General features: G+C 35.9%; 2 protein-coding genes across 15 annotated transcripts in view; both read right to left on the reverse strand.

Annotated features, from left to right (window-relative positions):
- Positions 1-1,028: 1,028 nt before the first annotated feature.
- On the reverse strand, positions 1,029-7,038 carry LOC6645155 (purine nucleoside phosphorylase). Of its 5 annotated transcripts, none has more exons than XM_002067798.3 (3): positions 6,592-7,038; positions 2,838-2,921; positions 1,029-2,086 (listed from the first exon to the last, which is right to left on the reverse strand). In XM_002067798.3, the coding sequence occupies exons 1-3, from the start codon at positions 6,723-6,725 to the stop codon at positions 1,231-1,233; spliced, it is 1,074 nt and encodes a 357-aa protein (XP_002067834.2). In that variant the 5' UTR covers positions 6,726-7,038; the 3' UTR covers positions 1,029-1,230. The 5 variants fall into 5 exon arrangements, with proteins under 5 accessions (XP_002067834.2, XP_015033346.1, XP_023032956.1 ...); XM_015177860.3 differs by lacking the exon at positions 6,592-7,038 and adding an exon at positions 5,107-5,363; XM_023177188.2 differs by lacking the exon at positions 2,838-2,921 and having other exon boundaries at positions 6,592-7,036.
- Positions 7,039-8,206: 1,168 nt separating this feature from the next.
- The window catches only part of LOC6645036, a 68,845-nt gene continuing 51,149 nt past the window's right edge, over positions 8,207-25,902 (reverse strand). Inside the window, exons 5-15 of one of the 10 annotated variants that reach the window (XM_023177192.2) lie at positions 23,227-23,247; positions 22,135-23,102; positions 21,712-22,064; positions 21,441-21,640; positions 21,190-21,367; positions 20,716-20,769; positions 19,927-20,527; positions 16,656-17,568; positions 16,406-16,542; positions 15,495-15,787; positions 15,053-15,422 (exon numbers count right to left, since the gene is read on the reverse strand). In XM_023177192.2, coding sequence (XP_023032960.1) covers positions 15,156-15,422; positions 15,495-15,787; positions 16,406-16,542; positions 16,656-17,568; positions 19,927-20,527; positions 20,716-20,769; positions 21,190-21,367; positions 21,441-21,640; positions 21,712-22,064; positions 22,135-23,102; positions 23,227-23,247 — 3,985 coding nt within the window. In that variant the 3' untranslated portion in view covers positions 15,053-15,155. Of the gene's footprint in view, positions 8,293-15,052; positions 15,423-15,494; positions 15,788-16,405; positions 16,543-16,655; positions 17,587-19,926; positions 20,528-20,715; positions 20,770-20,980; positions 20,990-21,189; positions 21,368-21,440; positions 21,641-21,711; positions 22,065-22,134; positions 23,103-23,226; positions 23,248-25,902 lie in introns of those variants that run through there. The other 9 variants (XM_023177195.2, XM_023177191.2, XM_023177197.2 and 6 more) reach the window with 9 other exon arrangements.

Genomic DNA, 25,902 nt, shown 5'->3' on the forward strand with positions numbered 1-25,902 from the left:
TAATTTTTATTAAATCAGTTTTACAAAATTCCACATTTTCATTTTCACTTTAATGAGTGGGCCCATATAAGTATGCAATACATTTTTGCATTTCACTTACACAAGTAAAAAATCAACCTGCTGTTGATTGCTGTTCGCCTGGTATTTCATAATTAGCTGTGCAATTTAGCCTAAAACGACCTACAGCTGATTGCGAATTTCTAGAAAATCAACCAACACCTGTTTTCTGTTCGCCTGGTATCTCTTCATATTTTGTATACTGGATTGTTGCTACCTACTCCTGATTTCTGTTGGCCTGGTATATCAGTAAATCTCATTCTCGGCAATGCAATGAGATTTCAATTCAAAATATTATTATTCAACCTACTATTGATTTCTGATTGCCTGGTATTTCACATGACAAATAAATTCGAATAAATGCCTTAATCAACCTACTGCCAATTCCTGTTCGCCTGGTATTCCATAATATTTTGCATACTGGATTGTTGCTGCCTACTGCTGATTTCTGTTCGCTTGGTATATCAGAAAAAGTCGTTTTTGCGAAAGCAATGAGATTTCAATTAAAAATATTGATATTCGACCTACTATTGATTTCTGATTGCCTGGTATTTCATATATAAATACGAATAGTGGGTAATGGAAACAATGGTTGAGCGATTTTCATTCTCATAATTCTCATGGCATCTAAAAAATAAAAATAATTGTATACTTTTGCTGCTAAATATAAATACATTTTTTTCGTTGCCCACTGCCCACTGCCGAAAAATGGAAATAAAAATTTTTTGTAGCATACCATCTAGGCAGACAATACAAAAATTATTTTTAAAAAAGTATAGCAATATCTCAGGAGCAGATGGGGAAAAGAGGAGTAAGAGAAACAGTGAAAGACGAAGTGTAGGATTAAGAATATTTTTGTGCAATATTCTCAACAGTTCTCCAAACTAAGTATTCAGGAACAACGTCGTCACGTAATGAAAATTTATGCTTGCACTCAAATTAGAATTGTGAAGAATTCTTTGGAAAAAAAATTGTTTGGGTTATTCCTATTTTTATTATAATTTAATTAAAATCTAAAATTATTGCTTATACTGTAAATTTTGGGAAGTGATCCGGCCATGACTTAAATACGAAATAAGTGACTAAACTTTCAACTAGAGTTAAATTTAGAGTTCAATCCTTGCTGCTTCGTGGTAGGTGGTAATCTTGTCTGGAATCCCGACAAATGATTGCCTATGACGATGCTTGAATTTGACGAATGAGACGTGCAACTAGCTCGCAGCATGCCTTTTGCCGATTCTTAGCCACGGCCATGACTTCGTCGTGATTAGCCTCGTCATCCTTCTTATCGCTGTATTCGGTGGCACATTTGTTGGTGATCAAACTGAAGGCGAATACCTTCATGTCGCAATGGCGGGCAGTGATGACCTCATGCACCGTGGACATGCCAACGGCATCGACGCCCATCATGCGAAGAGCCTTCAGCTCGGCAATAGTCTCATAGGTGGGTCCACCTAGGCAAGAATACACGCCCACATGCATATTAGCCTCGATGCCCATCTGCTTGCCAATTTCGAGTGCCTTGTTAATCAGTTCCTTGTTGTACGAGTTGACCAGTGCGGGGAAACGTGGACCAAAGCGAGGATCGTTGGGTCCCTGCAGCGGGGAATTGCCAGCAAATCCAAGCATATTTACGTGATCGTGCATTAGCATAATGTCGCCCACCGAGTACTTGGGATTGATGCCACCAGCGGCATTGGTCGCAAATAGATATTCGACACCGCACAATTTCATCACACGCACGGGCATGGAGCATTTGGCCAGTGGATAACCCTCATAGAAATGGAAACGTCCCTGCATGGCCATGACAACGGCTCCCTCCAGATTGCCCACAACCAATTTACCGGCGTGTCCCTCCACAGTTGATACCGGGAAATTCGGAATTTTCTCATACTCAAAGACTTTCGCATCCTGAATGATATCTGCCAACGAACCGAGACCCGATCCGCAAATGATACCAATCTTGGGACGCATGTTCGAGCCCTTCACAATGAAATCGGCAATTTCCTGAATAACCTCATAGGGATACCTAAATAAATGGGAGAAAAATAGGATTAGTCACAGATGAAATAAAAATAGACACAAGAACGAAAATTGTTACAAAATCTTTCCGCTGAAATTCATCATTCCAGTTGAAAGAACGTATGGAGTACATATGAAGACCATATTGTAGACAAGATGATAAAAAAGTCGAGAGAGAGAAATAGAGACAGAAAGAGAGAGAGTAGTACCTACTACTACTACCACTTCTCGTCCTTCTCTTGCTCTGACTTTCACTCTTGCAGAAGACAGAGAAAAAACAATAACAAATGCTAATTTTTATCTCAAATATTTATGCACAATATATCAATCAGTTTTCATGATTCACATACAATAAGATACATGTATTTGACGACAAGATGATAAAGAAGATGAGAACTAGGAGTAGTTGGTACTACTCTCTCGTTCTCACCCTTCTGATACTCCTCTTACTTATTTTGGTGAAATTTATAAAGAATTTATATCAATCAGTATTGATGAAACACACGCACACAATGAATAATATACAGAAATTACATATATGTATAAACATTTTTGACGACAAGATGATAAAGAAGTCGAGAGAGAGTAGAACCTACTACTCCTTGTTCTCGTTCTTCTCCTACTCCTCTTACTTCTTTTGGTAAAATTTATAAACAATTTATCAATCAATTATGATGATTCACACTTAATGAAATATACACTATAAACTAAAATTACACTGAGGAACAACAAAAATTTGAAAATTTGGAACTACAAACGTGTCTTCATTCATTACGCGTAATGCTCTAAGTTCTTCGGTTGAAAGATAGCATTGGATTTTCTCTTGGCTATTAATGTTATTGCTGCAAAAAAGAAAGTACAAATTCAATTCACCCACAAAAAGTAAATAAAGAAATAAACAACACAGAGTTTTTTTTTTATAATGGTTTTATGATACTAGAAGACCACAAACAGGTGAGAAACCATCGTCATCTTATCGGCGAAACGGAAAAATTCTTTTTTCGTTTGTTTTTGCTGCTCGATGACAGAAACCAATGTTATTGTTAGATGTTTGTCTAAATTGCACATTTATCAAGAATTAAAGCTACAATTAAATACACTATGTGGGTCTTTTTGTCTCCCTCCTGCCGTTTTGACACAGGCCAACAAAAAGAAGGTCTGAGTAAAATATATAAAATAAGGTGAAAAATGCAATATAAGTTTTAAGGTCCTTTTAAAAAGGTTACACTACCTGGCCAGCTAAAGGTTCTAGGTAATACAATTTCTTCTACGAATTATCCTTTTGATATTATTGCCCTCTTTTTTCAGTATCCTTCTAGGTGGTTTTTAATTGAAATTACCAAGACCCTAACAGCTTGTAAATTTACTCTGCAGTAAGGGAATAATAAATTTCATATATGGCAGAGGTTTTTCTGTTTGTATAATTAAGCAATCGATTAAGTTTCGCAATGATCTATTGGATTAAAAAGCAATAAACGTGCTTATATAGGATAAAAGCCAAGGTCAACACGCAAAGGACACTCACTCACGCAAGGATTAAGTGCAGCAAATTCATAAGAAATTCAGTTGGCTATGTTGGCTTGTGTAATTATTGGTTTCAAAACTGGTTCGAGGTTAAATTACATAAACTTGAACTGAACTGGTGGCAGGGGATTGGCCCCACAGCCCCTTTAAATACCACAAAGCAAACAAACAGACACACACACACACACATTATCTATCTATCTATCTGCTGACTGTAATTAAGCAGAGTATTTTAGTATGTATTAATGTAGTAGAGAGATGTAACATCACTTTACACACGTGCTGCTGGGGAGCAGTGAAATCTTCTCGTGCGGTTTCATCATCATCATCATCATCAGTTGTTTTTGTCAAGTTGTCAACTGATAAGTAATCAATATTACAAAAAACAAAACGAAAACAAGACATTAAGTGCGTCATAAAAGTAAATGTAAAATATATATACAGAAGACAACTCTCCTCCTCCTCTTCCTTCTCGTTGTCTTCTCTATGCGCCTCAATCCATTTGAGCATAAATTTAACTAATTGAAACAATTTGGCTAATAAATTCGATTGGCTACCCGTTTTTCGTTTTAGAACACGCGACCTATCCGAGTTCTTCAATAGATTTTAGCAAGTTGATTTTGGTTTTTTTTTTGGCAAGTTTTTCAAAACAGAAACAAAACAAGTTTCCAACTGAAACAGGAACGGGAGACCAGCGCCACGTTTGAAGTGGTCTCTTACGTCACACACACACACACACACACACACACACACACCCACTTCAAGCTTATCAGTTAATTGCCAATTGTTAAATATCGTTAGAAGATTAGATAAACACAAAAAAAAAAGAACAAAATCAATCGCTAATAGACAAGCCCTAGGCCAAGGGAAAATGATCAGAAAGATCTTTAACTAGGCCAAAGTGAACAAACCAAATCAACCCCAAGGGAAAAGAGCAAACGAACCGGATTGAGCCAGACATTCCTATTCTAAATATATGCAAATTGAAGATTTGCTTCATTTTGTTTCTTCGTTTTTTAATGAGCTACGCAAATTTTATTGATAAGCTTCCATTGCGAGATCTGGATGGGCCACATATTTGTCCAAAATAACAAAAAAAAAAAAAAAAACAAGACACACAAATCTCGCGTCTCTTTCTCTCTATCAGCGGTGAAGATCAAGGGCAAAATATTAATAATCACTTACAGTTCGCCGTTTGGAGTGGGTATTATGGGTCTATTGCTTGCATTGGAAGGATCCAATTTTTCGCCCGCTTTACCGCGAGGATTCGAACAGCAATCGATTGAACACATGATGATTGACAAATTAATTTGTTTTCAAAAATAATTTTGCTAATAATACTAAACCAAAATTTCGAATGTTCTCTCTAAACGAAAACAAAAGCAAGGCTAACTGGATGTCAAACAGAAAAACTTTCTAATAAGGGAAATCCATAGGTAGGTAGGTACATATATGGGGTTGAAAAGTGGGGCGGGGTCGTTTTTGGGGTTGAGTGTGACTTACAGCAAACTTTGGGGAGTTGGTATTATCTTCTCGACACTGACAGCTTTGGCATTTTTACGATCCGTGCAGGTATTACCCGATTTGGCTGAACCGCCTGGACCTGAGCAACAATCGCGAGAGCACATTTTCTTGTTGTTGTTGTTGTTGTTGTTGTGATGGTTATATATTCTATATATACAAATTGGCCAGAAGCAGCGATATCAGAAGTAAACGAAAGCAAATCAAATCAAACGTATTTTTTTGGAATATTTTTGAATTTGGAATATAAATTTGTATTATTTTTTTTTTTTTGGATACCAAGCCGAAAGGTTTTGTATGTGTATTTATTGTGAGAATTTATGTGAGAAATAGCATTGAAAGCATTCTCCAAGTTGAAGTAAAAAGCAATAGCTACTACAATACACTGTAAAAAATAATCACAAGTAAGCAGAGGGTAAGCGGAGGGTAAGGCATAGGGTAAAGCAAAATTAGAGGAGCGCAGCAAAAGAAGGAGCCGCAAGGCCCCATCGATTGGTATAGAAAAAGAGACCAAAACAAAACGCAAGAAAAAGCAGGTCAAAACAACCAAGTGCAAGGAGGCTGGGTGATGGAGCAGGCGGAGCAGGTGGAGCAGGTGAAGACGGTGGTGTTTGGTGGTGGAGCATTGAAAAAGTTGTGAGGTTGCAGGTGCTGGAGGTTCTACTCCTCCCTTTGAATGACAGAATAGGCCAGTGACCCAGAAAAGAGTAGCACTTGAAAGTCAGGCCAAGCACACACACACATTCACACACACACACATTTACATTGTTTTTTAACTAAAATCAATTTGTATTGAACAACTCTTAACTATTCTAATTGATATCATTTGAAATTGATCTTATTTATCTTTAATTTCAATTTAAACTTGATCTACTATCTACTACTACTATCGATCGTCTTCATATTAACTTTTGGATATAAACTGAGGACCAAGGACTATGCAGAACTATTGGGAACTTTAAAATTGTTTTCCTAAATTTATAGAGCTTTAAAATTGTTTCTCCTTAACTTCTTTATGAACTTTAAGAAGACAAATTTGAATAGTCCATAGTCCTTTCTTTTTTTTAAACTTTCATTAATTAATCTACAATATTAACTACTAAACTTTACCAAAAAAAGTAAACATTTTGGTATTAATAAAAAAAAAACTTATACTGAAACTATACGCCGAAAGAAAAGTTCAATTGTATAGATAGTTATGATAGATTTTCAAGGTATCAAGTTTTTAAACAAATGCCTTTTGAGAATTTTAACACTTGATTGATTAAAATTTGATTTGAAGCGGTATAATGTCTTCTTTCTTTTGTTCGATTGAAAAACTACTTCAAGATCCTCAAGTTAAGAGCCTTAATGGAATGTTAAAGGGGTTCAATTTTAAGTTAAGGTGTTATTACAAATCAATCGATTGCAGTTAACGAGTTATTGGCGTGAGTCAGATGGAAGTCAATGAACAAGAACAAAACTTACGTGTGATTCTCTTGGGCTGTATAATCGGCTGTCAGTTGCCTGTTGCCATTGTTGTTGCTGCTCCCGTTGTGTCCGTTCTGATGGCCATTGGCATTGCTGGTGGCCACATCGCCATTGGAATTGTAACCCGTCATGATTTGCTAAGGAGTATAGACTGTGTATAATTATATAAGAGTCGCCGATCTTTGTGCCAATGATGCCGATGCCGATGCCGTTGCCGATGTCGATGTCGATGCCTCTTCTGGTTATGTAAATTGTGTGTGCGGTTGTTTGCGCTGATTAACTTTCACGGGGTTGACGATAAATTCAATTTAAAAACTGGAATGTTGCCTGAATAATGTCTTTTGTAATCTTGTTAGATTTTTCCTGACTCGATATGTTTACGTTTCGAATAGAGATGGATGTTTTTTTTTTTCTTTTTTGTGTTTAGCTCCTTGTGTTGCCTCTTCAATGTCCGGATGATAAGTGAACAGCGTCGTATGACCGCTTGACGGCTTATAAACGAAGCACGAGCAGCAGCCCGCACGGCACGGCCCTCAGTCTCAGTCTCGGTCTCAGCCTCAGTCGCTGCCGGCGCAACGTTGGTTATGTAGCCGCTGTCTCTGCCGACGATTCTTGTTGCTGCTGCTGCTGCTGCTGCCTCGGCTGACTTTTTGCCTATTGTTCACAATTCAATTTGAAATTGTTATATATAAAAAATATATATATATATATATATATATATATATTCTGTAGCCGGAATCGTTGCTCCTAACTCAGTTAATTGAATAAATCGTATTCATTTCTAGACCAAACAGTAAACAAGACTTATTACCCACTCTATAAACCTTGCTGGGGGCGGGGGTTTTTGAAAGAAAAAAACAGCTGTTCTTATGACCGGCAAATTTCTTTGCCTTATCGAATTGTTAGGCAAGATTACAAGTACCATAATAATACATATGTATATAGTGTATATGTTTATGGCTAACCAAATGCACAGAAAAAGGCTTGTCCATTATTATTACTATATATATGTACGTATGATAAAGCAATCAGAAACACTGAGAGAAATGTGATTTTTACAAATTTTTAAGTCAAACATTTGTCTCATCAGTTTCTGATTTGGCGAGTTATTTTTAAACAAACAAAAAAAATATGCCACAAGCTGAGTTCAACATTTTGTTTATAATAATTTTATTATTTTTATAGATTTTTGCTTATTCATTTAACCTTTAACTGAGCTCTTATCACTCGCATTTGTGCTCACAGATTAAACTAGGCGGAAAATTTTACAGTTTCTAGGGAGCCTTTTGGCAAGAAGATATACTTTTGATTCGGAATTCAATCAGTTTCCGAATGAGATTAGACTAGAGATAATGCAATGCACTCACTCACTGGTCGTAGTATGCAATCAGTTTGAAATATTGAATCACCTAGCAACTAAACCAAAAAAATTCCCTAAAGGGATTGATTCTCTATTCTGAATGGATAAAAATATGTTCTATATATTTTACGTTTAGCTAAAGGAGTAAAACGGGAACAATAAATATTTTCAATTGAAAAACAAATCAATCTCTGACGCATGTCTTTCAATTTCCATTGAAATGCATTTCCAATGAATTGCATTGATAAGAAGCCATCGGCGTTATCACTAATCTGACGTTCGCTCTTCCAGTTCCAGTTCGTGTGGGGTAAAAATTTGCATTGAACCGCATTGTTGAGCTGTCGGGTAAACAAGTTTATTACTTTACTTGAAAAGAAAGTATGTGCATATTATGTATGTATATAGAAATATTAATTGGAACAGATACTGCAACCATTACACGAAATGATATGGCAATTTATACCTTAATAAACACCTACTCCGCCCCCAAAGGGTCACTACATTTTGATTAAATGTCTGAAAATATAGAAAAATATTGCTATACATAACCCTAATCAGCATGACGTGCAAAACACTGAACCAGATCGAACTTCTATATACATATGGCGTTGCTTTCCTTTTTTCTTAACTTTACAAACATTTGATTGAAAAATCATGTCTAGACATTGACAAAAACAAAATTTATATAAATATAGCTAACTAATAGTAAAATTAACTAGAAATTTACTAAATACATTACATACTGCATTTTTCTACACACTTGGTTCAATTGAAAACTGACCTCGTCTTGAGGGAAAAAGTGGAAAATTCCCACACATGATAAGCGAGCCAAAGAGGCTCAAAACACAAACGAAAATTTCCATTCAGTTTACATTAGATGTAGAGTAAAAGAAGTTTCGAGAGTTGCTCATTATATCTCTTAAATGACATCTCCAAAAACAAAAACCTCAGAAAAAAAAAAGAAAAGCAAAAGAAGCAAAACAAACGAAACGCAAGAGAAGAGGTCAAGTTGCGCCTGCGTTGTATTAGTACAACAAACTCATTATGATTGCCGACACAAAAGTGTGTGTGTGTGTGTGTGCGTAAACAATGCGTTGTCCGTCCGTCCATCCATCCATCCGTCCGTCCCTCTGCGATTGTCGCGCAACGTGCTACAGATACAAATCCGAATGAAAATACTGATAATGAGAATTGGAATGAACCACATGAAAAAAATATAAATTGAAAAATCCCCCTTAAATACCTATTAATACTCGGCTTAAATCTCTAATATCGACCGCTGCATATTGGGCTAGATTTTGTATATTAAGTGGCATAAAGTCGAAAAATTCTGTAAAATATATTTAAAATTTAACTTAACTTAACTTTAATTTTAAAATTGTTGAAAATTATTACTTCTATTATTTCTAAGCTTATGGCCTAGTTGCTATAGCTATTAGAAGATTGACTTTAATTTACAAATACTGGCCAAACACATTATAAATAAATAAATTATTTCAAATCAATAGTTTGATGTTGTATTAACGGATTGTCTTTGTGAAGTCTTAGTTACAAAAAAAATCTACACAAAGTGTTTGTATATTATGGAGTAAAAAAGTAATTTCTTTAAACTCTTGCCAAAAAGTTATTATGTAAATGTTTACTCTAAATTATACTGTAAAGCCTGTTATTAACATCTTTTGCCCATTCTCCTTTATATTTCGTAATTTAAGCCAAATTTTAGGTAAGAAATTCTTTCTTACTGAATGTGTGGATCAATAAAAATCGAAATGAAAAATCAATTTTTGACTCGATTGTTGCTAAAATGTATTAAACTACCTTTTGAGCCAAAATCTTTAAAAAAGTATAAAATATAAAAACTATTTAAGGTTTTCTTAAGTTTCTAATAAAAAAAAAGTGCAATTCAACGGAGAATTTAATTCAATTTCTTTTGTAGTTCAAGGACTAAAGAACTTTAGTATAAATTAGTGTCGTAAAACGTTCTCGCCCAAATAACAAAAAAATTAATTTAAAACATACAAATCACAAAATTTCAATTGGCTCCAAATCGAATGTTGGAGCCAAATGAAATATCAGTTTATTTTATCTTGTAGAATCTACAACTTCTTCAAAGAGTTTATAGTACGTGTAATTCTAATATATAATTTAACAAAAACGTCTTAAATATTTGGCCAGACGAAAAGTTAGATTTGTTTGTGTAAATGAGTTGCGATGACAACATTTACGGTTCATAATCTGAATAAATAACCAAGTTACTGAAAAAATTTCTTCATTGAGTTGCTTGGGAGCCGAGAAAATCAGAACTAAAGTCAAAAATAAAGGTTTAAATTCGTAATCACCACTGTGTGAAGAAAATATCCAAAATATTTCAAATGAACATACATATATAGTTTTAAAGAGATTCTATTTTAGTCCTACTAAATTTCAGACCAAAAAAAAATGATTCTGATTTAAAACTTTAAGTAATCTGCAAAGAGAAGAAAGAAATTCAAGAAAAAAAACTACTAGGTATATATATTTTTTTGTTTTGCATTTAAATTTTACGTTTATTTTGGAATATAATTCATTAGTTTAGTTTTTTTTGTTTTGGGTGTATTGGCTTATTATTTTCAATGATTTTATTTGTAAGAATTGTTTTCAAATTGTTTTGCATTGACTTTTTATGTGTAGTATTTTTGTGTGTTTAATGATGATGATTTGTGTGTGATTGATTGAATGATTGATTGAGAGAGAGATAGATAGATAGAGGGTGAACATTGAATTGTGTTTACTAATATCTATATAGCATTTTATTTACTTGCATTGATATCGATTGATTTCATTAAATTTGAATGAACTAAGAACAAATCCAGGAAAACTTCAGCCACGTGAAATTGAAAGGGAATCCATTCAGAGAAACGTTTTAAATGAATGATATACCAAGTGAAAAATAGTTAAGTAAATTGTAAATAAAACTAAAAATGTATATAATTAAATAAATGACATTTGACGTTTTTGCCACAAAATCCATTCAACTTTTGTTAAGAGTGAAAAAAAGTTTTTTTTCGGTTTTTTTCGCAGAGACACTAATAAAATATTTTGTTAACGAAATTCAAATGACAAGCCATAAAATTGGAAAACTAAATGAATAAATGTCTAATGGGTAATATAATTTATTTATTTACTTTATATATTTATAGTTTTTGGTTTTTTTTTTGTTTAATATTTTTTTAAGGCAATTGCGGGTTATAAAATTTTTCTTTCTGGTATTTAATTCTTGATATTTATGATAAAGTAAAAAAAAAAAAAAAAACTTGTTAGGGTTGTTTTTTTTTTTTATAAATGTTGTGGGCAGAACCTGGGATGCGGGGAAGGAGACGGGTTGGGGGGTTGTTGGGTGGGAAGGGTATAAAAAGCTGATCTTCTGCCTTTTTCCCTTACCCCAAGACAAATTCAACACATTCTCGACGGAAAATCCTATTCTGTTTTCTCACAGGGACATTTTGGTTTTCATTTTGGTTTTTCTTCGTTTTTTTTTTTGTGGGACGGTTTTTCGCAATGAAAAAGGCACGAATGTGTGTATGTGTTTTTAAATTGATTATGTTTTTTTATCTTTTTTTTAATTGCTTCTAATCGAAAAGCTTAAATTTTCCAATGTGCTTCTTCTTTTAGTTTGTTTTCTCAACTGGTTTTCTTTTGTTGTTGTTTTGATTTGTTTTTAATTATAAGCATTCTTCTTGATCGTCGATTTGGTTTTTGTTGTTGTTGTGGTTGTTTTTTTTTTTTTTTTTTTTTGTAATTTTTGTTTTGTTTTAAATATGATGTAAAAATCGTTTACAAACAATTACCCAAAAATAAAAATCATATAATATATGAAATGAAAAACATTTGTCAAAAATAACAATATATTATGTAAGTATTATATTCAATCCGATTTCTTGTTCTTGCTGTCGTTGTTGTTGTTGTTCTGGTTTTGTTGTTGTTTAATGGAGCTGTTGTTGTTGTTGTTGTTGTTGCTGGTGTTGGTGATGCCGCTAGTTGTTGTTTTTGCTTTTTAATTTTTTTTTTGGGGAGTTACGCGTGGCGCTTCCGTTTCATGATATTCAGGTTTTTTTTCGGTATCAAAACGATCTCACACTCATCCTCCTCCTCCCTTTACCCCTCATTTGGCACGTGGCACTTGCACTGGAGCGATGAGAGGGCTTCGCCAAGTTGATTGGAGGGAAGTGGCCAAGTTAAAAGGCTTTCGCTGTGGGTCGTTAAGAGATCATCTATTAACTGAAGGAAACCTCAATCAATATCTCATGAATTGAGAATTCTCATTACAAAAGTTTGTGAATTGATTGAAGAACGAAATAAGCACACACGGGCACGAGGATGGTTACTCCTTGGACCACAGGTAACTCCCTAACTAACTAGTTAGACTATCCATTTAATTTCATTTACTTTTGCTGTTTATGTTTTTGGCTGTCGTCATTTCTGTTTTTTTGTTTTGTTTTGTGTGTGTTTTAACGGTTTGGTTTTCTTTTTTAAATCTGTGTAGTACTTTTTTTTTGTTTTTTTGGTTTTTTTTCTTTTTGGTTTTTTTTTTTGTTTTTTTTTTTCTTTTTTTGTGGCACTATTTAGAGGCGAGCTTTTCAAAAGCTATATTAAGGACTTGCAACGAGACGAGTGACTAATGCACATGCGGTGAATATGCGCTGCCGGACATTGGGCTCGATTTGTGGTCACATGGTTAGTGTGTCCACTTCTTGGCCACGACCGGGTTGTCTTAAAAGTCAAACTAGAGTAGACAGAAAGAATATTTTTGAGACAGTTACAGAGAGATAGACAGAGTGAGACAGAGACAGAGAGAGATAAAGAGAGAGAGAGCTAGTTTGTTAGAAAAATTCACAGAAAGAGAGAGAGAGATAGACAGAGAGAAAGAGTATTTCGTATTTATAAATATGTTGGTTAAGTATTATTAATCATTATATATGCTAATTCTTTTGGTTTTTTTTTTTTTTCTTTCTTCCTTTTTCTCTTGTTATCTTATGTTTTTTGTTTTGTATTTTAATTAAAAATTGTGAAATCTAGTTACTAAATTTTTGTTTTTGTTACTTCATAAATTATAAGTTGTTTATGGCATTTTGTGGCAATTGTTGTCAATGTATAATGTAAAAATTTATTGCAACATATGTATTTTTTATATATTTATCAGATAAATAGAAAAAAAAAGAAGTAATAATTGCCTAAGATAAAACATAAATAAAATGATAGCTTATATACATATATATATGATACAAAGTAAATCAAATGATTGCAAAATACAAAATACACAATGTGAAAATTATAAACAATTAAACTAAAGATTACACATGAATGAATAGATATATAAATAAAGGTACAGTCACACCACAGTCATCATTCATTCATTTTCTGTTGTTGTTCAATTCGCACAGTAAGCAACGAATATAATGAACAGAAAACGTTCATCTTGTGTTAATTATAGTGAAATCAATTTCCTCTTTTTCTTTTCTTCAGCATTGAATGTTTTCTGGACATGTTTTTGTGTTAACTTGGCTGAGGATTTGTTGGGGGGTTCGAAAGAAGCTGCTCTGAACAAGTGAAGTGGACAGACTAGACAGAACATTAGAGTTAGCCATTTGAATGAATCACAAAAACAATTTAAATGAACTAATTTTAGACTTTGTTTCAACTTTCTTTTAGTTGTGTTTAAGCAGTTATTGTTTTGAATTATATTTCTGTCAGCTTTTCCCTTTTCACTCCCTTTTCCACTTGATTCAGAGCAATGCAGAAATGATTAGGTTTGTTTTCTACTTAAGTACTTAAATGTCATTGTTAATGTTAATAATAATATTATTTTCTTCTTGTTGTTGTTGTAGCATACAAATACAAATACAATACTTTAGCATTAAATTGTTTGTTGTGGGTTTTGTTTTTTTCGTTTTGTGTGAAGGGGGATTATACATATTTTAGATGATTATACACATACACACACAATATATATATATATATTTATATTTATATATATAGATGGGGATGTCTTGACAAATTACTAATACACATTACATACATGTATGTATCATATCATATAGGTAAGTAAGTATATCTAGAATCGAATAATATATTTATATATATATAATATAGGCTAGTCATTAAAATTACACAGATTAACCAAAAGTTAGACGCACAAAGAATACATACATAGAAGACGAACAAAAAAAAAAAAAGGACAAAATAGAGACGAAGACGGGACATACAACTAAAACGAGATATTTTACTTGCTCTACTTGGGGCTTTAACTTATGTTGGTATCTCATATTAGTTATATATATATATATACTGAAGCAGCTGCTATACCATTATTATTTCAAGTCTGTTCATTGAGTTTTCCTTAAGAGTTTTGTTTTGGTTTCATTTCAAAATTCATTCCGAATGAACAACCAAAAAAAAAAAAAGTTTAGATTAGATTTCTATTTTGAAAAAATAAAAGGAAAGTCCCTTCATTTGTTTTGCTTGTCTCTCTTGTTAGTTTCTTTGTTGTGTGTGTGTTTTTTGTTTTTGTTTTTCTTTCTTTTTTGTTTTGTTTTAAAATTAATCATAAAAATCAGTCAGTCCAACGCCAGTTTTTTTTTTTTTTTTTTGTGTATTTGTTGTTAATAGTTTCATTTAAGTTTCTTTTGCTTAACTTCTTGGTTGTTTTTGTTAATTTGGTTAATTTGGGTTGGTTGGTTGTTTGTTTGTTGGTTGTTGCACGGTTTTTATTTTTGTTGTTGTTGTTGCTTTAATGCATTTGCCATTTCTTTGTTTCTGTTTTTCCTTTTTTTTTTTTAATAGCCAACTTCTTTTCTGTTGTTTATTTTTTGTTTGCCTTTTCTGCTTGCTGCTTTTTATGCTTAATTCTTAGGATTAATTTTAGATTAAAATGTATAGTACGTATTTATATATATGTATATTTAATATATGCTTATATGTGTGTTTCGTGTGTGTGTGTTTCGTGTGTGTGTGTGTGTGTGTGTGTGTGTATGTATTTCCAAAAAAAAGGGGGTATATATATTTGTTTATATATATTTATATATAAATAGGGTTTCTTATAACCGTATGTATGTATGTATGTGTGTGTGTGTGTGTGTATGGGTTGGGTGTGTTACTACAATATACTGCGTATTAATTTTGGTTTTTGGCTACTGCTTAGATAACTAAAATTCATCTACTAATTCTACTTCTTTTTGGCCGCCTTCTTTTCGGCCTTGCGTATGGCCTTCTCACGTTCCCGTCGCTCTCTCTCCATATCCTTGCGCTCCTTCTCAATGCTGGCCTTCAAATCCTTTAGACGCTTCTTCAGTCGATGCTTATCATCACCGCCGACGCCCAGCGTTTTGAAATCCTTCGAGTCCAATGTTAACAGAGCTCCACCCTCAACATTATGCTCCTTAAAGACAGGTATATAACGCTCCAGCTCAATGCCCATTAGCCAATGGCCGACCTTTCGATTAAACCAGAATAGGAAGTCTCAGTTTCTAATCTTAAGCAGAATTTTTATCCATTCAAGACTCACCTGCTCTTTGGTCCATTCATGGACCGGGCCTCCCTTGTAATTGTAACCAGCTGCGGCTGCTTTGCGATCTGAAAAGCTTGAACTCGAGCCGGAGAGATCCAATGTACGACTGGGCGAATAGCCCGGAGAGGAGCAACCCGATGACATGCTGGTGGGTGATGGTGGACCAGTGGCATGGGCCGATTGTGACTGTTGTTGCTGCTGTTGTTGTTGCTGTTGCTGCTGCTGTAGATGTTGCTGCTGCCAGGGCACTGTGCCGGGCGGTGAAAGGGATTGGGGTACAACTTGTTTAACTATTTTTTCGTGTGTGTGTTTGTGTTTTTTTTTTGTTTTTGGTTCATTAGTTCAAAAATGGAGACAACAGATAGAACGCGTTTAGATAAAGATAAAGCAAGCGCGCGCGACAGAGAGACAGAGAGAGAGAAAGAATAGATAGAAGAACTGAGGTTAGTACAATTTGTTGTATATATATTTATTTTCTAAATTAATGATTTTTCATAACGTTAAAACTGGGCTGCAGATGAATCAAGGCTTAATTACACATTTAATACAGAGAAAGAGAGATAGATATATGAAAAGAGATACAGAGATAGATAGATATATATATGGTTATGTAGTTATGCTCAAATGTCAAATGGAACTGAAACATATACATATTTCATATATTGTATACACACACATATATATATAAATATATATATATTATTGAAGTTATTTGGTTAGCAATATATTAACAGATAAACGTATGTACAGAAAATCGGTATCGGTATTGTATGAAATGGCATAATGATTGATTGAGGTAGGTGAGGAGAGCTAGGGGAATCGATCTAAATAGGGAGCTTCATCTAATTAGAGAAGGAGTTAGGGGGGGAAGAGGAAAATAATAATTCTGAAATTTGTATATTTATCACCTTTAGGCTGCGCTTCGTTTACCGCCTGGCGTATCTCATTGATCAATGTCTTACAATTGATGGCAGCAGCACTTTGACTCTTATTGATCTCCGTATAATCATCGCTAGAATGACGAGATGACCCATCACCCAGGCGCCTGTAAATTAACACACACACACACACACAGAGCGAGAGAGAGAAAGAGAGTGAGATCAAATAGATAAATATGTATATATACATATATGATGAATGATGAATGTCCAAACCCACCTCTCGCGTTCAGTTAATGCCTGATTCAGCTGATCGGTGAATGTTGAGCCAACTCCCGGTAATTTGCTACCATTCGATGCCACACGCCTTCGACTGGGATACATCCAGTTCTCGGCTTGATCATTTTCCGATAACTTATCATTTGATCCCAATATGGAATCATATGAACTATTGAGATCACGATTGCTGCTATTGTGGGAAGCCGCTGGACCAAAGGTGGTCATGCTGCCACGATGGAAATCATTGAGTCCGCCATTATCCGCTGGTGAGCCCAGAGAATTCTTAAACATGCTAGAGACAGTGTGCTGTTGCTGCTGCTGCTGTTGTTGGTGTTGCTGTTGATGTTGCTGTTGTTGTTGCTGCTGCTGCTGTTTGCTGGGATCCTTGTGAACCTGGGCATAAAGTTGATTGATTTGAGCCTCACGTGCTGTGGACTGATTCGAAGAGCTGGACGAAGCCGAAGAGGTGGAATTGAGTAGAATTGGTGTAGTAGTGCCCAGATGGCCATTTGATGAGATGACCACTTGGCTGGCCATGGCTGGGGGATGGCTTTGCAGCAAATTATTAACATTGGCCAATAGATGAGAATTGCCATTCGATAGACTGATGGCTGCTGCCTCATGGCTTAAACCGGAAACAGCAGCAATAGATCCCGATGTCGCTGCTGCTGCTGCTGCTGCAATGGATGATGATATCTCACCCGAGGTGACAGCTATGGCAACGGATGAGCCTTGAGCATCCTCATCATCCTCATCGTCATCGGTGTCATCGAGAGTGCAGTCGGAGCTGCGGCTGTTGCTTCTGCTGCGTTTCATGAGATTCCCATTCGATAGTTGCTGCTGCTGATCGCTGATGAGGCCATTTGTATTGCTGTTGTTGGTCCCGTTGCCATTTGAGGGCAATTGCCGATGGGCTAAACCACCACGGGAGGCTTTGGTTTATATTTATGGTTTATCGATATCGAAGAATTTGGTGCAGTTACAGTTTGGTGGATGCGGTACGATTAGGCAAAATGAGGGCGCAGCGTGTAGGCGTGGCAGTCACAGCAATAATACCAATTAACCAACCAACCAAACGAACGAACGAACGAACGAGCGTGAATCAAAACAAAAACATAAGGAAGAAAAACAAGAAATACAAACATGAACGACAACATACAACAACAAAAACAAAACAAAAAAAAAACAGACGCACAAAATGAATCAGAGCGAAACGAAAGAGCAAAGTGAGAAAGAGAGAGAAAGAGAACGAGAACGAGAAAGAGATGTAAAATGACATTTAGCATGGACAATGAACAAAGCACAAGGAATTAAAACTAAAGAGACTTATGTATGTACAGTCAGCAAAAAAAGTTTAAGTAAAAGAAGATTTTTTGACAAATTTTGATGAAATAGGGCTAAAACAAAAGTAATTGAAATGAAATGAAAATGAATGTGCTAAGATATAATTTATTCAATATTTGGCAACATAAAAGTCTTGAGGTTAATCCATTTTAACATACAGAACAAAAAAAAAAAAGCAAATTCATAAAAATAAACAAAAAAATCGAACCAAAAAAGTTTAAGTAAACTTAAAAAAACGTAGCTTAATATATCTTAATACTTAGTTGGGCCTCCTTTTGCAGCAATTACTGCTAGCAGACGTCGATGCATACTCCGTACTAACGGTTTGGTGTCATTTTCGACAATTTTCTCCCACTCGGAACGCAAAACCGACGAAAGGGTAGCTTTGGAGGATATTTGGTGCTTTCGTATCCTCTTATCCAACAAATTCCAGATATGCTCAATAGGATTGAGGTCTGGTGATTGTGGGGGAGTGTGCAATTGCTTGGTATTGTAAAGCAACCATTCCTTTACAAGATACGACGTATGTTTGGGGTCATTATCTTGCTGAAAATAATATGCACCCTCACTTAAATGGAGCTGAGTCGCGCTCTCCTTGAGATTGGCCTTCAAAATTCCTAGATAATGATGTTTGTCCATTTTAGTATCTATAAATACTAATTTTCCAGCACCACTCGTGGCGACACATCCCCAAACCATGACATTTCCGCCGCCATGCTTCACAGTTGGAGTCAAATTTTTCAGCTGTAAAGCAGTATTTGGCTTTCGCCACACTTTTTGAGCTCCATCCGACCCAAAAATGTTAAATTTGGACTCATCACTCCAAATAACAGAGTCCCAAAAAGAATCCGGCTCATTTACATACTTTTCAGCGAATTCTAGTCGTTTTTTCTTATTGACCTCAGAAATTAACGGCTTCCTACGAGGAGTTCGTGCGTTGTACCCTTCCTTGTGGAGCACATTTCGCACAGTTTGCGGATGAACGCTAACTCCAGAGGTGAGAAATAGGTCCTCCTGTATTTTTGGTGCCGACTTTTTTGGATCACTCTTTATAGTACTCAGAATTTGTCGCTTATCTCTGGCACTTAATTTTGAAGGTCGGCCTGATCTGGGCTGAACCTCAAGGCTAGCTGTTTGCCCATAAGATTTTAGAATTGATTGAACACTAGTGGGTGGTCGGCCAATCACTCTGCCAATTTCGGATACACCTTTACCCTCTAAGTACAGTTTTATTATCATTTGTCGCGTTTCTAAAGGTATTTGCTTGCCACGACCCATTATGACCCATTTACGCACACAAAACTGACACAAATGAAATTCCATTGCATAATAACTCAAGAATTTGAAGTAAAGTAAAGGAAAAAAGCAGTTTACCGTTGCAATTTCCGAGAAACACCCAACGGTAAACGGGACAGACGAAACATACTTAAACTTTTTTGGCGTGCTTTTCGTCATTTGGTTTGGTTTTTGGTGCGTAGAAAGAAAATAAAAAAAGGAACTCGGTTCTTTTTCACTCCATTCGTTAATAAATAAATGTCCTAATGTAAAATAATCATAATTTAATAATTTTCCCATTATGGAACGGGTACTAATAGAAATAAAATTAATTTAAGCAGTTTACTTAAACTTTTTTTGCTGACTGTATGTAGATAGAGACTGAGAGTAAAACAATAAGCGAAAAAAAAAATAACTTAATGGTGAAAAAAAGGGAGTGAAAATGTTCTCTAGCAGAAAAAAGCAACCGAAAAGTATGCTATAGCAAAAAAAAAAAAGGCAGCATAAAGAAAAATCCAATTTTATGGCAACAGAAAATGTCTTTGACTTTTCGGTTGCCTTTTTCTGTTTATTGTTTTTCTCATTTTATTGGGAATTGTACGAATGTTGAACTGGATATGACGACTAAATAATATATATATTTTCAAACTCACCCAATTCGATTTTGGTTTTATTCACAGAATTATCCAAGAGCTCATGCTGCGGCACAGCCGCATCTAATTCATCTTTTACGGGCACCTTACGCTCCACAGTAGCCGTTTTGACGCCATCGCCATCGGGTGATAGATCCGAGATTTCCGTATCGGATAATTCCGTTTCCAATTTGTGAAACAATGGCTTTGGTGGAGCTTTGCGCATCATTTGTGGTGTCAATTTTAAGGTGGCACTATCATAGGGCAGACCAACGGGAAAACCAGCCTTACGTTGAGTTTCCTGCAGCTCATGCTCCAGATTGATAACACGATCTTTTAACTTTTTGACCAGCGCATTATATTCGGTATCCTTCTCCTGCAATAGCTGCTGATAGAACTCCTCACGATGGCACATATCCAGTTCACGCTGCTGATATTCGCGTACCAGTCGCTTGGCCTTGTTATATTTCTTATCCAATGCCATGTACTGGGCTTGCGATTGCTGCAACATATTCTGCAAGTTGGCTGCCTCCTTCTTGATGTTGCCCAATTCTCGTTCACTTTGACGCAGTCGTTCGCTAAGCAATTCATTCTCATTGCCCGTAGTTTCAAGCTTGACCAGCTAGAGTAGAATAGTGAAAAGATTTGAAATATTAGTCAAGTTGAATGGTTTATATTGAAATTTAATATGGTGCTCGGATTACTAATGAAACGATACTGATATAATGATAATGATGGCGGGGGATTAGGTATACAAAAAATGATGACAAAGAAGATACAAAAATAATAGAAATAAAAATAATAACAAACCTTTCGTTTTAGACTTAAAATAATTTCTTCTTTCACCAGGCAAGCCATTTCGCTCTGGATAGTTTTTTTTTTTTTTTGGGGCGGAAATCAAATGAAAAAGATAAAAAAAACAAACGACAACAATAAATTTAAATACAAAAATTAAAATTAAATATATAATTATAGAGATATGATTGTTGGTTTTTAAAATGTGTTTGATACTGTGCTCTACAATTTGTTTTGATCGATTTTGATTTGAAATAAACATTTTCCATTATCCAATTACCGCTTTATGCTGCATTTCAATATCCATGAAATGAAATCCATGATGAAATTCAGCAAAAAAGTAGAGAAAAAAAGAGAACACACACACATACATACATATACGGTTATATATATGAATAAGTATATACATATATAATATTTAATTAGGTCGATTAAACAGCCTCCATTACGTTCATTGTTCTATGATATTTTGGGGGTAGCCCAACTTACCTCCTGTAGTAGTCGCTTTAAGGACTCTACCTCCTGTGAATGAGTGGCCTCGACCTCCATTGGATGTTCAACCTGTACGGGACTCGATGGTCCCTCGCACACACTCGAATTGGCTGACACGGGTTGTGTAGAATCCTCCGAATAGTCGAGAGTACGACGCAAATACTCCTCTTGTTGCCTAGAGGGAGAGAAAGCACACAGTACAGATTAATTTTGATCAATCAAAATCAAATTATTCTGATTCTTAGTACCTCTTTAGGCGCTCTTCCTTTTCACGATCGGCCTGCAAACTCAAACGTATCAATTGAGCCACCTCCGAGTTTTCAGGATCACGTTCGCGTCCTATTTGGAATTTGACTAGACCAGATGTGTTGCGTAAAACTGAAGCAGCATAGGCTTGAGTGACACCAACCAGACTTTTTCCGTCAACCTCAATAATTTGATCGTTGACCTACAAATGGGAAACAACATATATGTATAGCTTAATGTGCTTGGGCCTGAATGACTTAATATATCTCTTACCTGTATGCGACCGTCTCGAGCCGCAGCTCCGTTATCGGTAATTGTCTTAACAAATATGCCCAATTTCTCTAAGCCAGCATCGGCGCCAACGCCCATTCCAATTATACTTAGACCCAAACCTTCAGGACCTTTCATCAATTCAACTGGAAAGACGTGCATTTTCTCCACACGTTTCTCCAGCTCATATTCCGCTGAAGCGGCCACAGGATCAACATCTTCATTGCGACGATCGTAATCATTAACCGAAAATGTCGAATACACGTGAATGGGTCCCGAACTGAAGCGTACTTTGGGATTCTTGCGCACTGTTATGGGCGGATAGGAGCAGTCGTCGTCGTCAAAGTCTAAGAGACCTACAAACGGAAAAAAGATCAAATTTGAAACGTTTGTTCAATCAATTGTATCGAAATCTCATTTATTTACCTGGCACTTCCATCCAAAAGTTACCATCTTCGAAATAGTGAACACCAGCCTCGACAAGCACTTCCTTGCTACGAACGGGTGGATATTCGGGTATATAATATTGACTATCATCGAGTTCAGTTAGGCCAGTGCTTAGGACTGTGGAGTTGGTTGCCTGTTCGGCATCTGCCAGAGAGTAAGTGGAATTGTGTTTGCTTGAGATGATGCTATCATCTATGGTTGTGGTCTGATTGAGTGTGGCATCCGATTGGGTGGATTCAACCGATACGATTGATTCGTGTAACGATTCACCGCCCACGTTGTAAGTACTATTAAGATCGGAATGTTGTTGTTGTTGCTGCTGCTGCTGCTGTTGTTGTTGCTGTTCCTGACCACGAACCGAAGATGAAGAAGAGATTAATAGATTCTCTAGACTACGTTTGGGTGCCTCAAGGACATCTCTCAGCCACTCTGGCTCATCATCGTCATGGCGTGTGGTCGATGGTGTCGTTGTGGTTGGCTCTGTTTCGGTGCTATCTTGTGCCCTCACATAGGTGGCATTTAATGCCGATGATGAAGCAGCTCGACCAATGCCAACAATATCCAAAGCCTCAACGTCATCAGAGTCCTCCTCGTCATCAATATTCTCCGCCAATTGATGATGTTGCTGCTGTTGCTTCTCTTGCAGGTTCAACTCCGATTCTTCGTTGATGTCGTCCTCCTCGTTTTCCTGTGTCGTCTCCTCAATGATAGCAGGAACAGCTGCAATTTGTATATCCTGTTGCTGTTGCTGCTGCTGTTGCTTCTGTTCCCCGTTGGCAATTGATTGCGTTTGCCCTCCTGGCAATTCCTCAATGAGATTCTTAATGCTGGTCGGTGATGTTGCTGTGGCAACAACTGCAGCTACTGCCACACCCACACTGGGGGCAGCTGCATTGAGTATTTGCTCAACTTCTTTAGCCTGTTCGTCCGATAGCAGCGACTGTTGTCTGTAAAAATGCCAACAAATTGGCGATAGAATGAAATTGTGTTAGCGACAACAAACTTGGTGTAAAATCAAATATACACATATATATATATATCTATATGTTTATATGTTTATTGAATGCAAACCTGATTTTGCTTTCCAAAATGCTGCAATATCAGCGCAACAGGATAATACACAGGACACAAGACAGGACACACACATACAATAAGCAGGCAAATTACCATAAATATATAAAATAAAATTCAATGGAAACAACAAATAGAGAGAATGAGAATAAAAAAAAACAAAAAGAGAAAAAGAAATGAAATATTTAAATAAAATGGCACATGCAAATCATATTTAAATGTAAGTACAATAAATACAAATAAGACAATATATTATATATGCTACATGCTTAAAAATTAATAAACTTACATTTAAAACGCTCGTGTAAATAAAATTAAATTGCATATAATAACTATAATTAAGCTGAGTGAACTGAAGAGCAACGCGGTAAAGTCGAGGGGATTGGGGAAAGGGCAAACAACGAAGTGTGAGTGCGTGTGTGTGTGTGTGTGAGTGCAATTAAAATGTAATGCACTTTTAATTTACACTGGCAATTTATGACGGGGGCCAAGGTTCAAAGCCATCTTTTGCAGTTTATTAAAAACTTTCCAACCAAACTAATAGTCATTAGAAAAATCACTTCTTATACTTATATGTGTTATATATAGTTCTTCTTATTAAGTAAAAGTTACTAAAAAGTAAAAAAAAAAAAGGGAGATTTAACCATTTTGAAGGTCATTTAGCAAATGCAGAGTGCAAAAGACCTAAAGGTAACCCAATGGAACCACTTAAATTTTTTTTCCTACAATAAGAATATAAAAAGTTTTCAATAAATAGAACAGATGTTTAATTGACAATTAATTTACTAATTTACTTTTTTTATTAGAAACAAATGGCATTCTAAGGACTATGGTTTTCCTTGGCTTCTTTTACTTTACTTTGCAGAGTAAATTGTGATAACATTGTTAACTCTATTTTTATTTTTATGAAATTCACTTAAATCTATGGTAATATGTGTGCTTAGTAGTACTTTTGCCCATTTTAATGGCATACCCTACACCCACACGCACACACACTCACATGTATAAACTAACTTCACATGGGAGTAGTAGAGTATGTAATAAAATCTCAGCTTCAAGTATATAAAAATTGCAATGCAACGCCGCAAAGTATGCAATGCCAAATTAAACATGCACGCTTACACGAGCACGTCGCAGAGCGAGATAGCTAGATGAGACAAAGAGCGAGAGCATGGAGTATACGAAAGAGACCGAGAGAGAGTGCGGGGATAGAGAATAAGAGCGAATGCAAGTAAAGTTATGTCGCATACGCCGTGTTGCACACGCAATGACACCTGAACTGTATTACGAGAGAGTGAGAGGGATAGAGAGAGAGAGAGAGAGAGCGAGAGAGAGAGAGAGAGCGAGAGAGAGAGAGAGAGAGAGAGAGGGAGAGGGATGCCTCAGCCTGGGTGCATTTAACGTTTAAGTGTTTGTCACTCTCACTTGTGCGTGACGTCACGTGTAAGCAAGCCAAGGTAGGGAGAAGGCAGGCAGTAGACAGGTAAAAGAAAAGGTGGAAATCTCTTTCTGTTGGTGTGTATGTGTGTGTGTTTTTGTTAATTACAGACGACAACGGCAACGTTGCTAATCATTAACTCACACATACAGAAATAGAGACACACCAGCACACAGACACATGCATATGCACAATGAAAAGTCAGTTTAGTTGTTGTAGTAAGTGGTTGATTATGTTGTTGATAATGAAGGGAGAATGAGGAGGGACGAGGAGTGGTAGAAGCACCTCTCCCAACTAGACAGTTAGACAACTAAGCTGAACAAAAGTGCCATCCTCCAGCGCTATTGCCCACCTATTTTCCTCTCTCACTCAGGTGTGTGCATATGCGTGTGTGTTTGTGTGTGTATGAGTGTGGTGTGTGTTGTCATGCATTTAAATGAGGTTTTTTAGACCCAACTACATTTATGTAATTGCAATTTCAACTATAATTAGCCTGTCATTGTTGTTCACTTTTTGGCCGTTTTTTTTTTTTATTTTTTGGCTCATTCGTTCGTTTTGCGAATATGACAAGTCCATAATCAAAAAGCTGTCAAAAGTTATTTTCCATCTATCCATTCAATACCAGACCATTGGAAAAAGCATTGCATTTCAGCAAGTATTCAATTTTATTATTATTATTTATCCAATAATAACAAATACGATAGTAAAAGTTAGTCAACTCTTTACTAGATTCTTATGGTGTCAGCAGTCTAAAACCACTTTAATTTGATTTTATATTAAATTTTCCCCTTAATATATGCTATACGTTTTTGTTCAATGCATTAAAAAAATAATAAATAAATACTCCACCCCTCCGGGTGCCAATGTGAAAAACTCAAATCCGCTTAGCCGCCAATAAAATGCAATTAAACAATTAGCCATGCGAGATTTTGCAAACATCCAATTCAAACTTCATGATTTGCCTGCCTCCTTCTGTTTCCCCTCTGCCCGCTATCTGCTTCTTGTTGCTCTCCTCTAAGCCAATAACAACTGAAATAACCGATTTAGTTAGCTGAGAGTCACGGGAGTTGAGTGGGACAGATCGGTGGAAAGGTTGAGCTAAGCGGTTTAGAGTGAATATTTAGTTGGCGTTGCAATGGGATGAAGTGGTGGTATGGTGGATGGCGGAGGGTTGGATGGATAAGCCACCTTTCAATTTGCCACAACATTTTTATTTTCTTCTCCCGTTGTTGCCCGGC

Source organism: Drosophila willistoni, assembly GCF_018902025.1.
Source record: "Drosophila willistoni isolate 14030-0811.24 chromosome XR unlocalized genomic scaffold, UCI_dwil_1.1 Seg105, whole genome shotgun sequence".
NCBI lineage: Eukaryota > Metazoa > Arthropoda > Insecta > Diptera > Drosophilidae > Drosophila > Drosophila willistoni.

Bases quoted from the DNA above. Each gene is read 5' to 3' on its own strand.
- LOC6645155 (XM_002067798.3), bottom strand. From the start codon at position 6,725: ATGACGGGTTACAATTCCAATGGCGATGTGGCCACCAGCAATGCCAAT. The intron at 2,922-6,591 runs GTAAGTTTTGTT...TCTTTTTTGCAG, and splicing joins ACAGCCCAAGAGAATCACAC to CAATAACATTAATAGCCAAG. The intron at 2,087-2,837 runs GTTTGTAGTTCC...CCATTTATTTAG, and splicing joins CGCGTAATGAATGAAGACAC to GTATCCCTATGAGGTTATTC.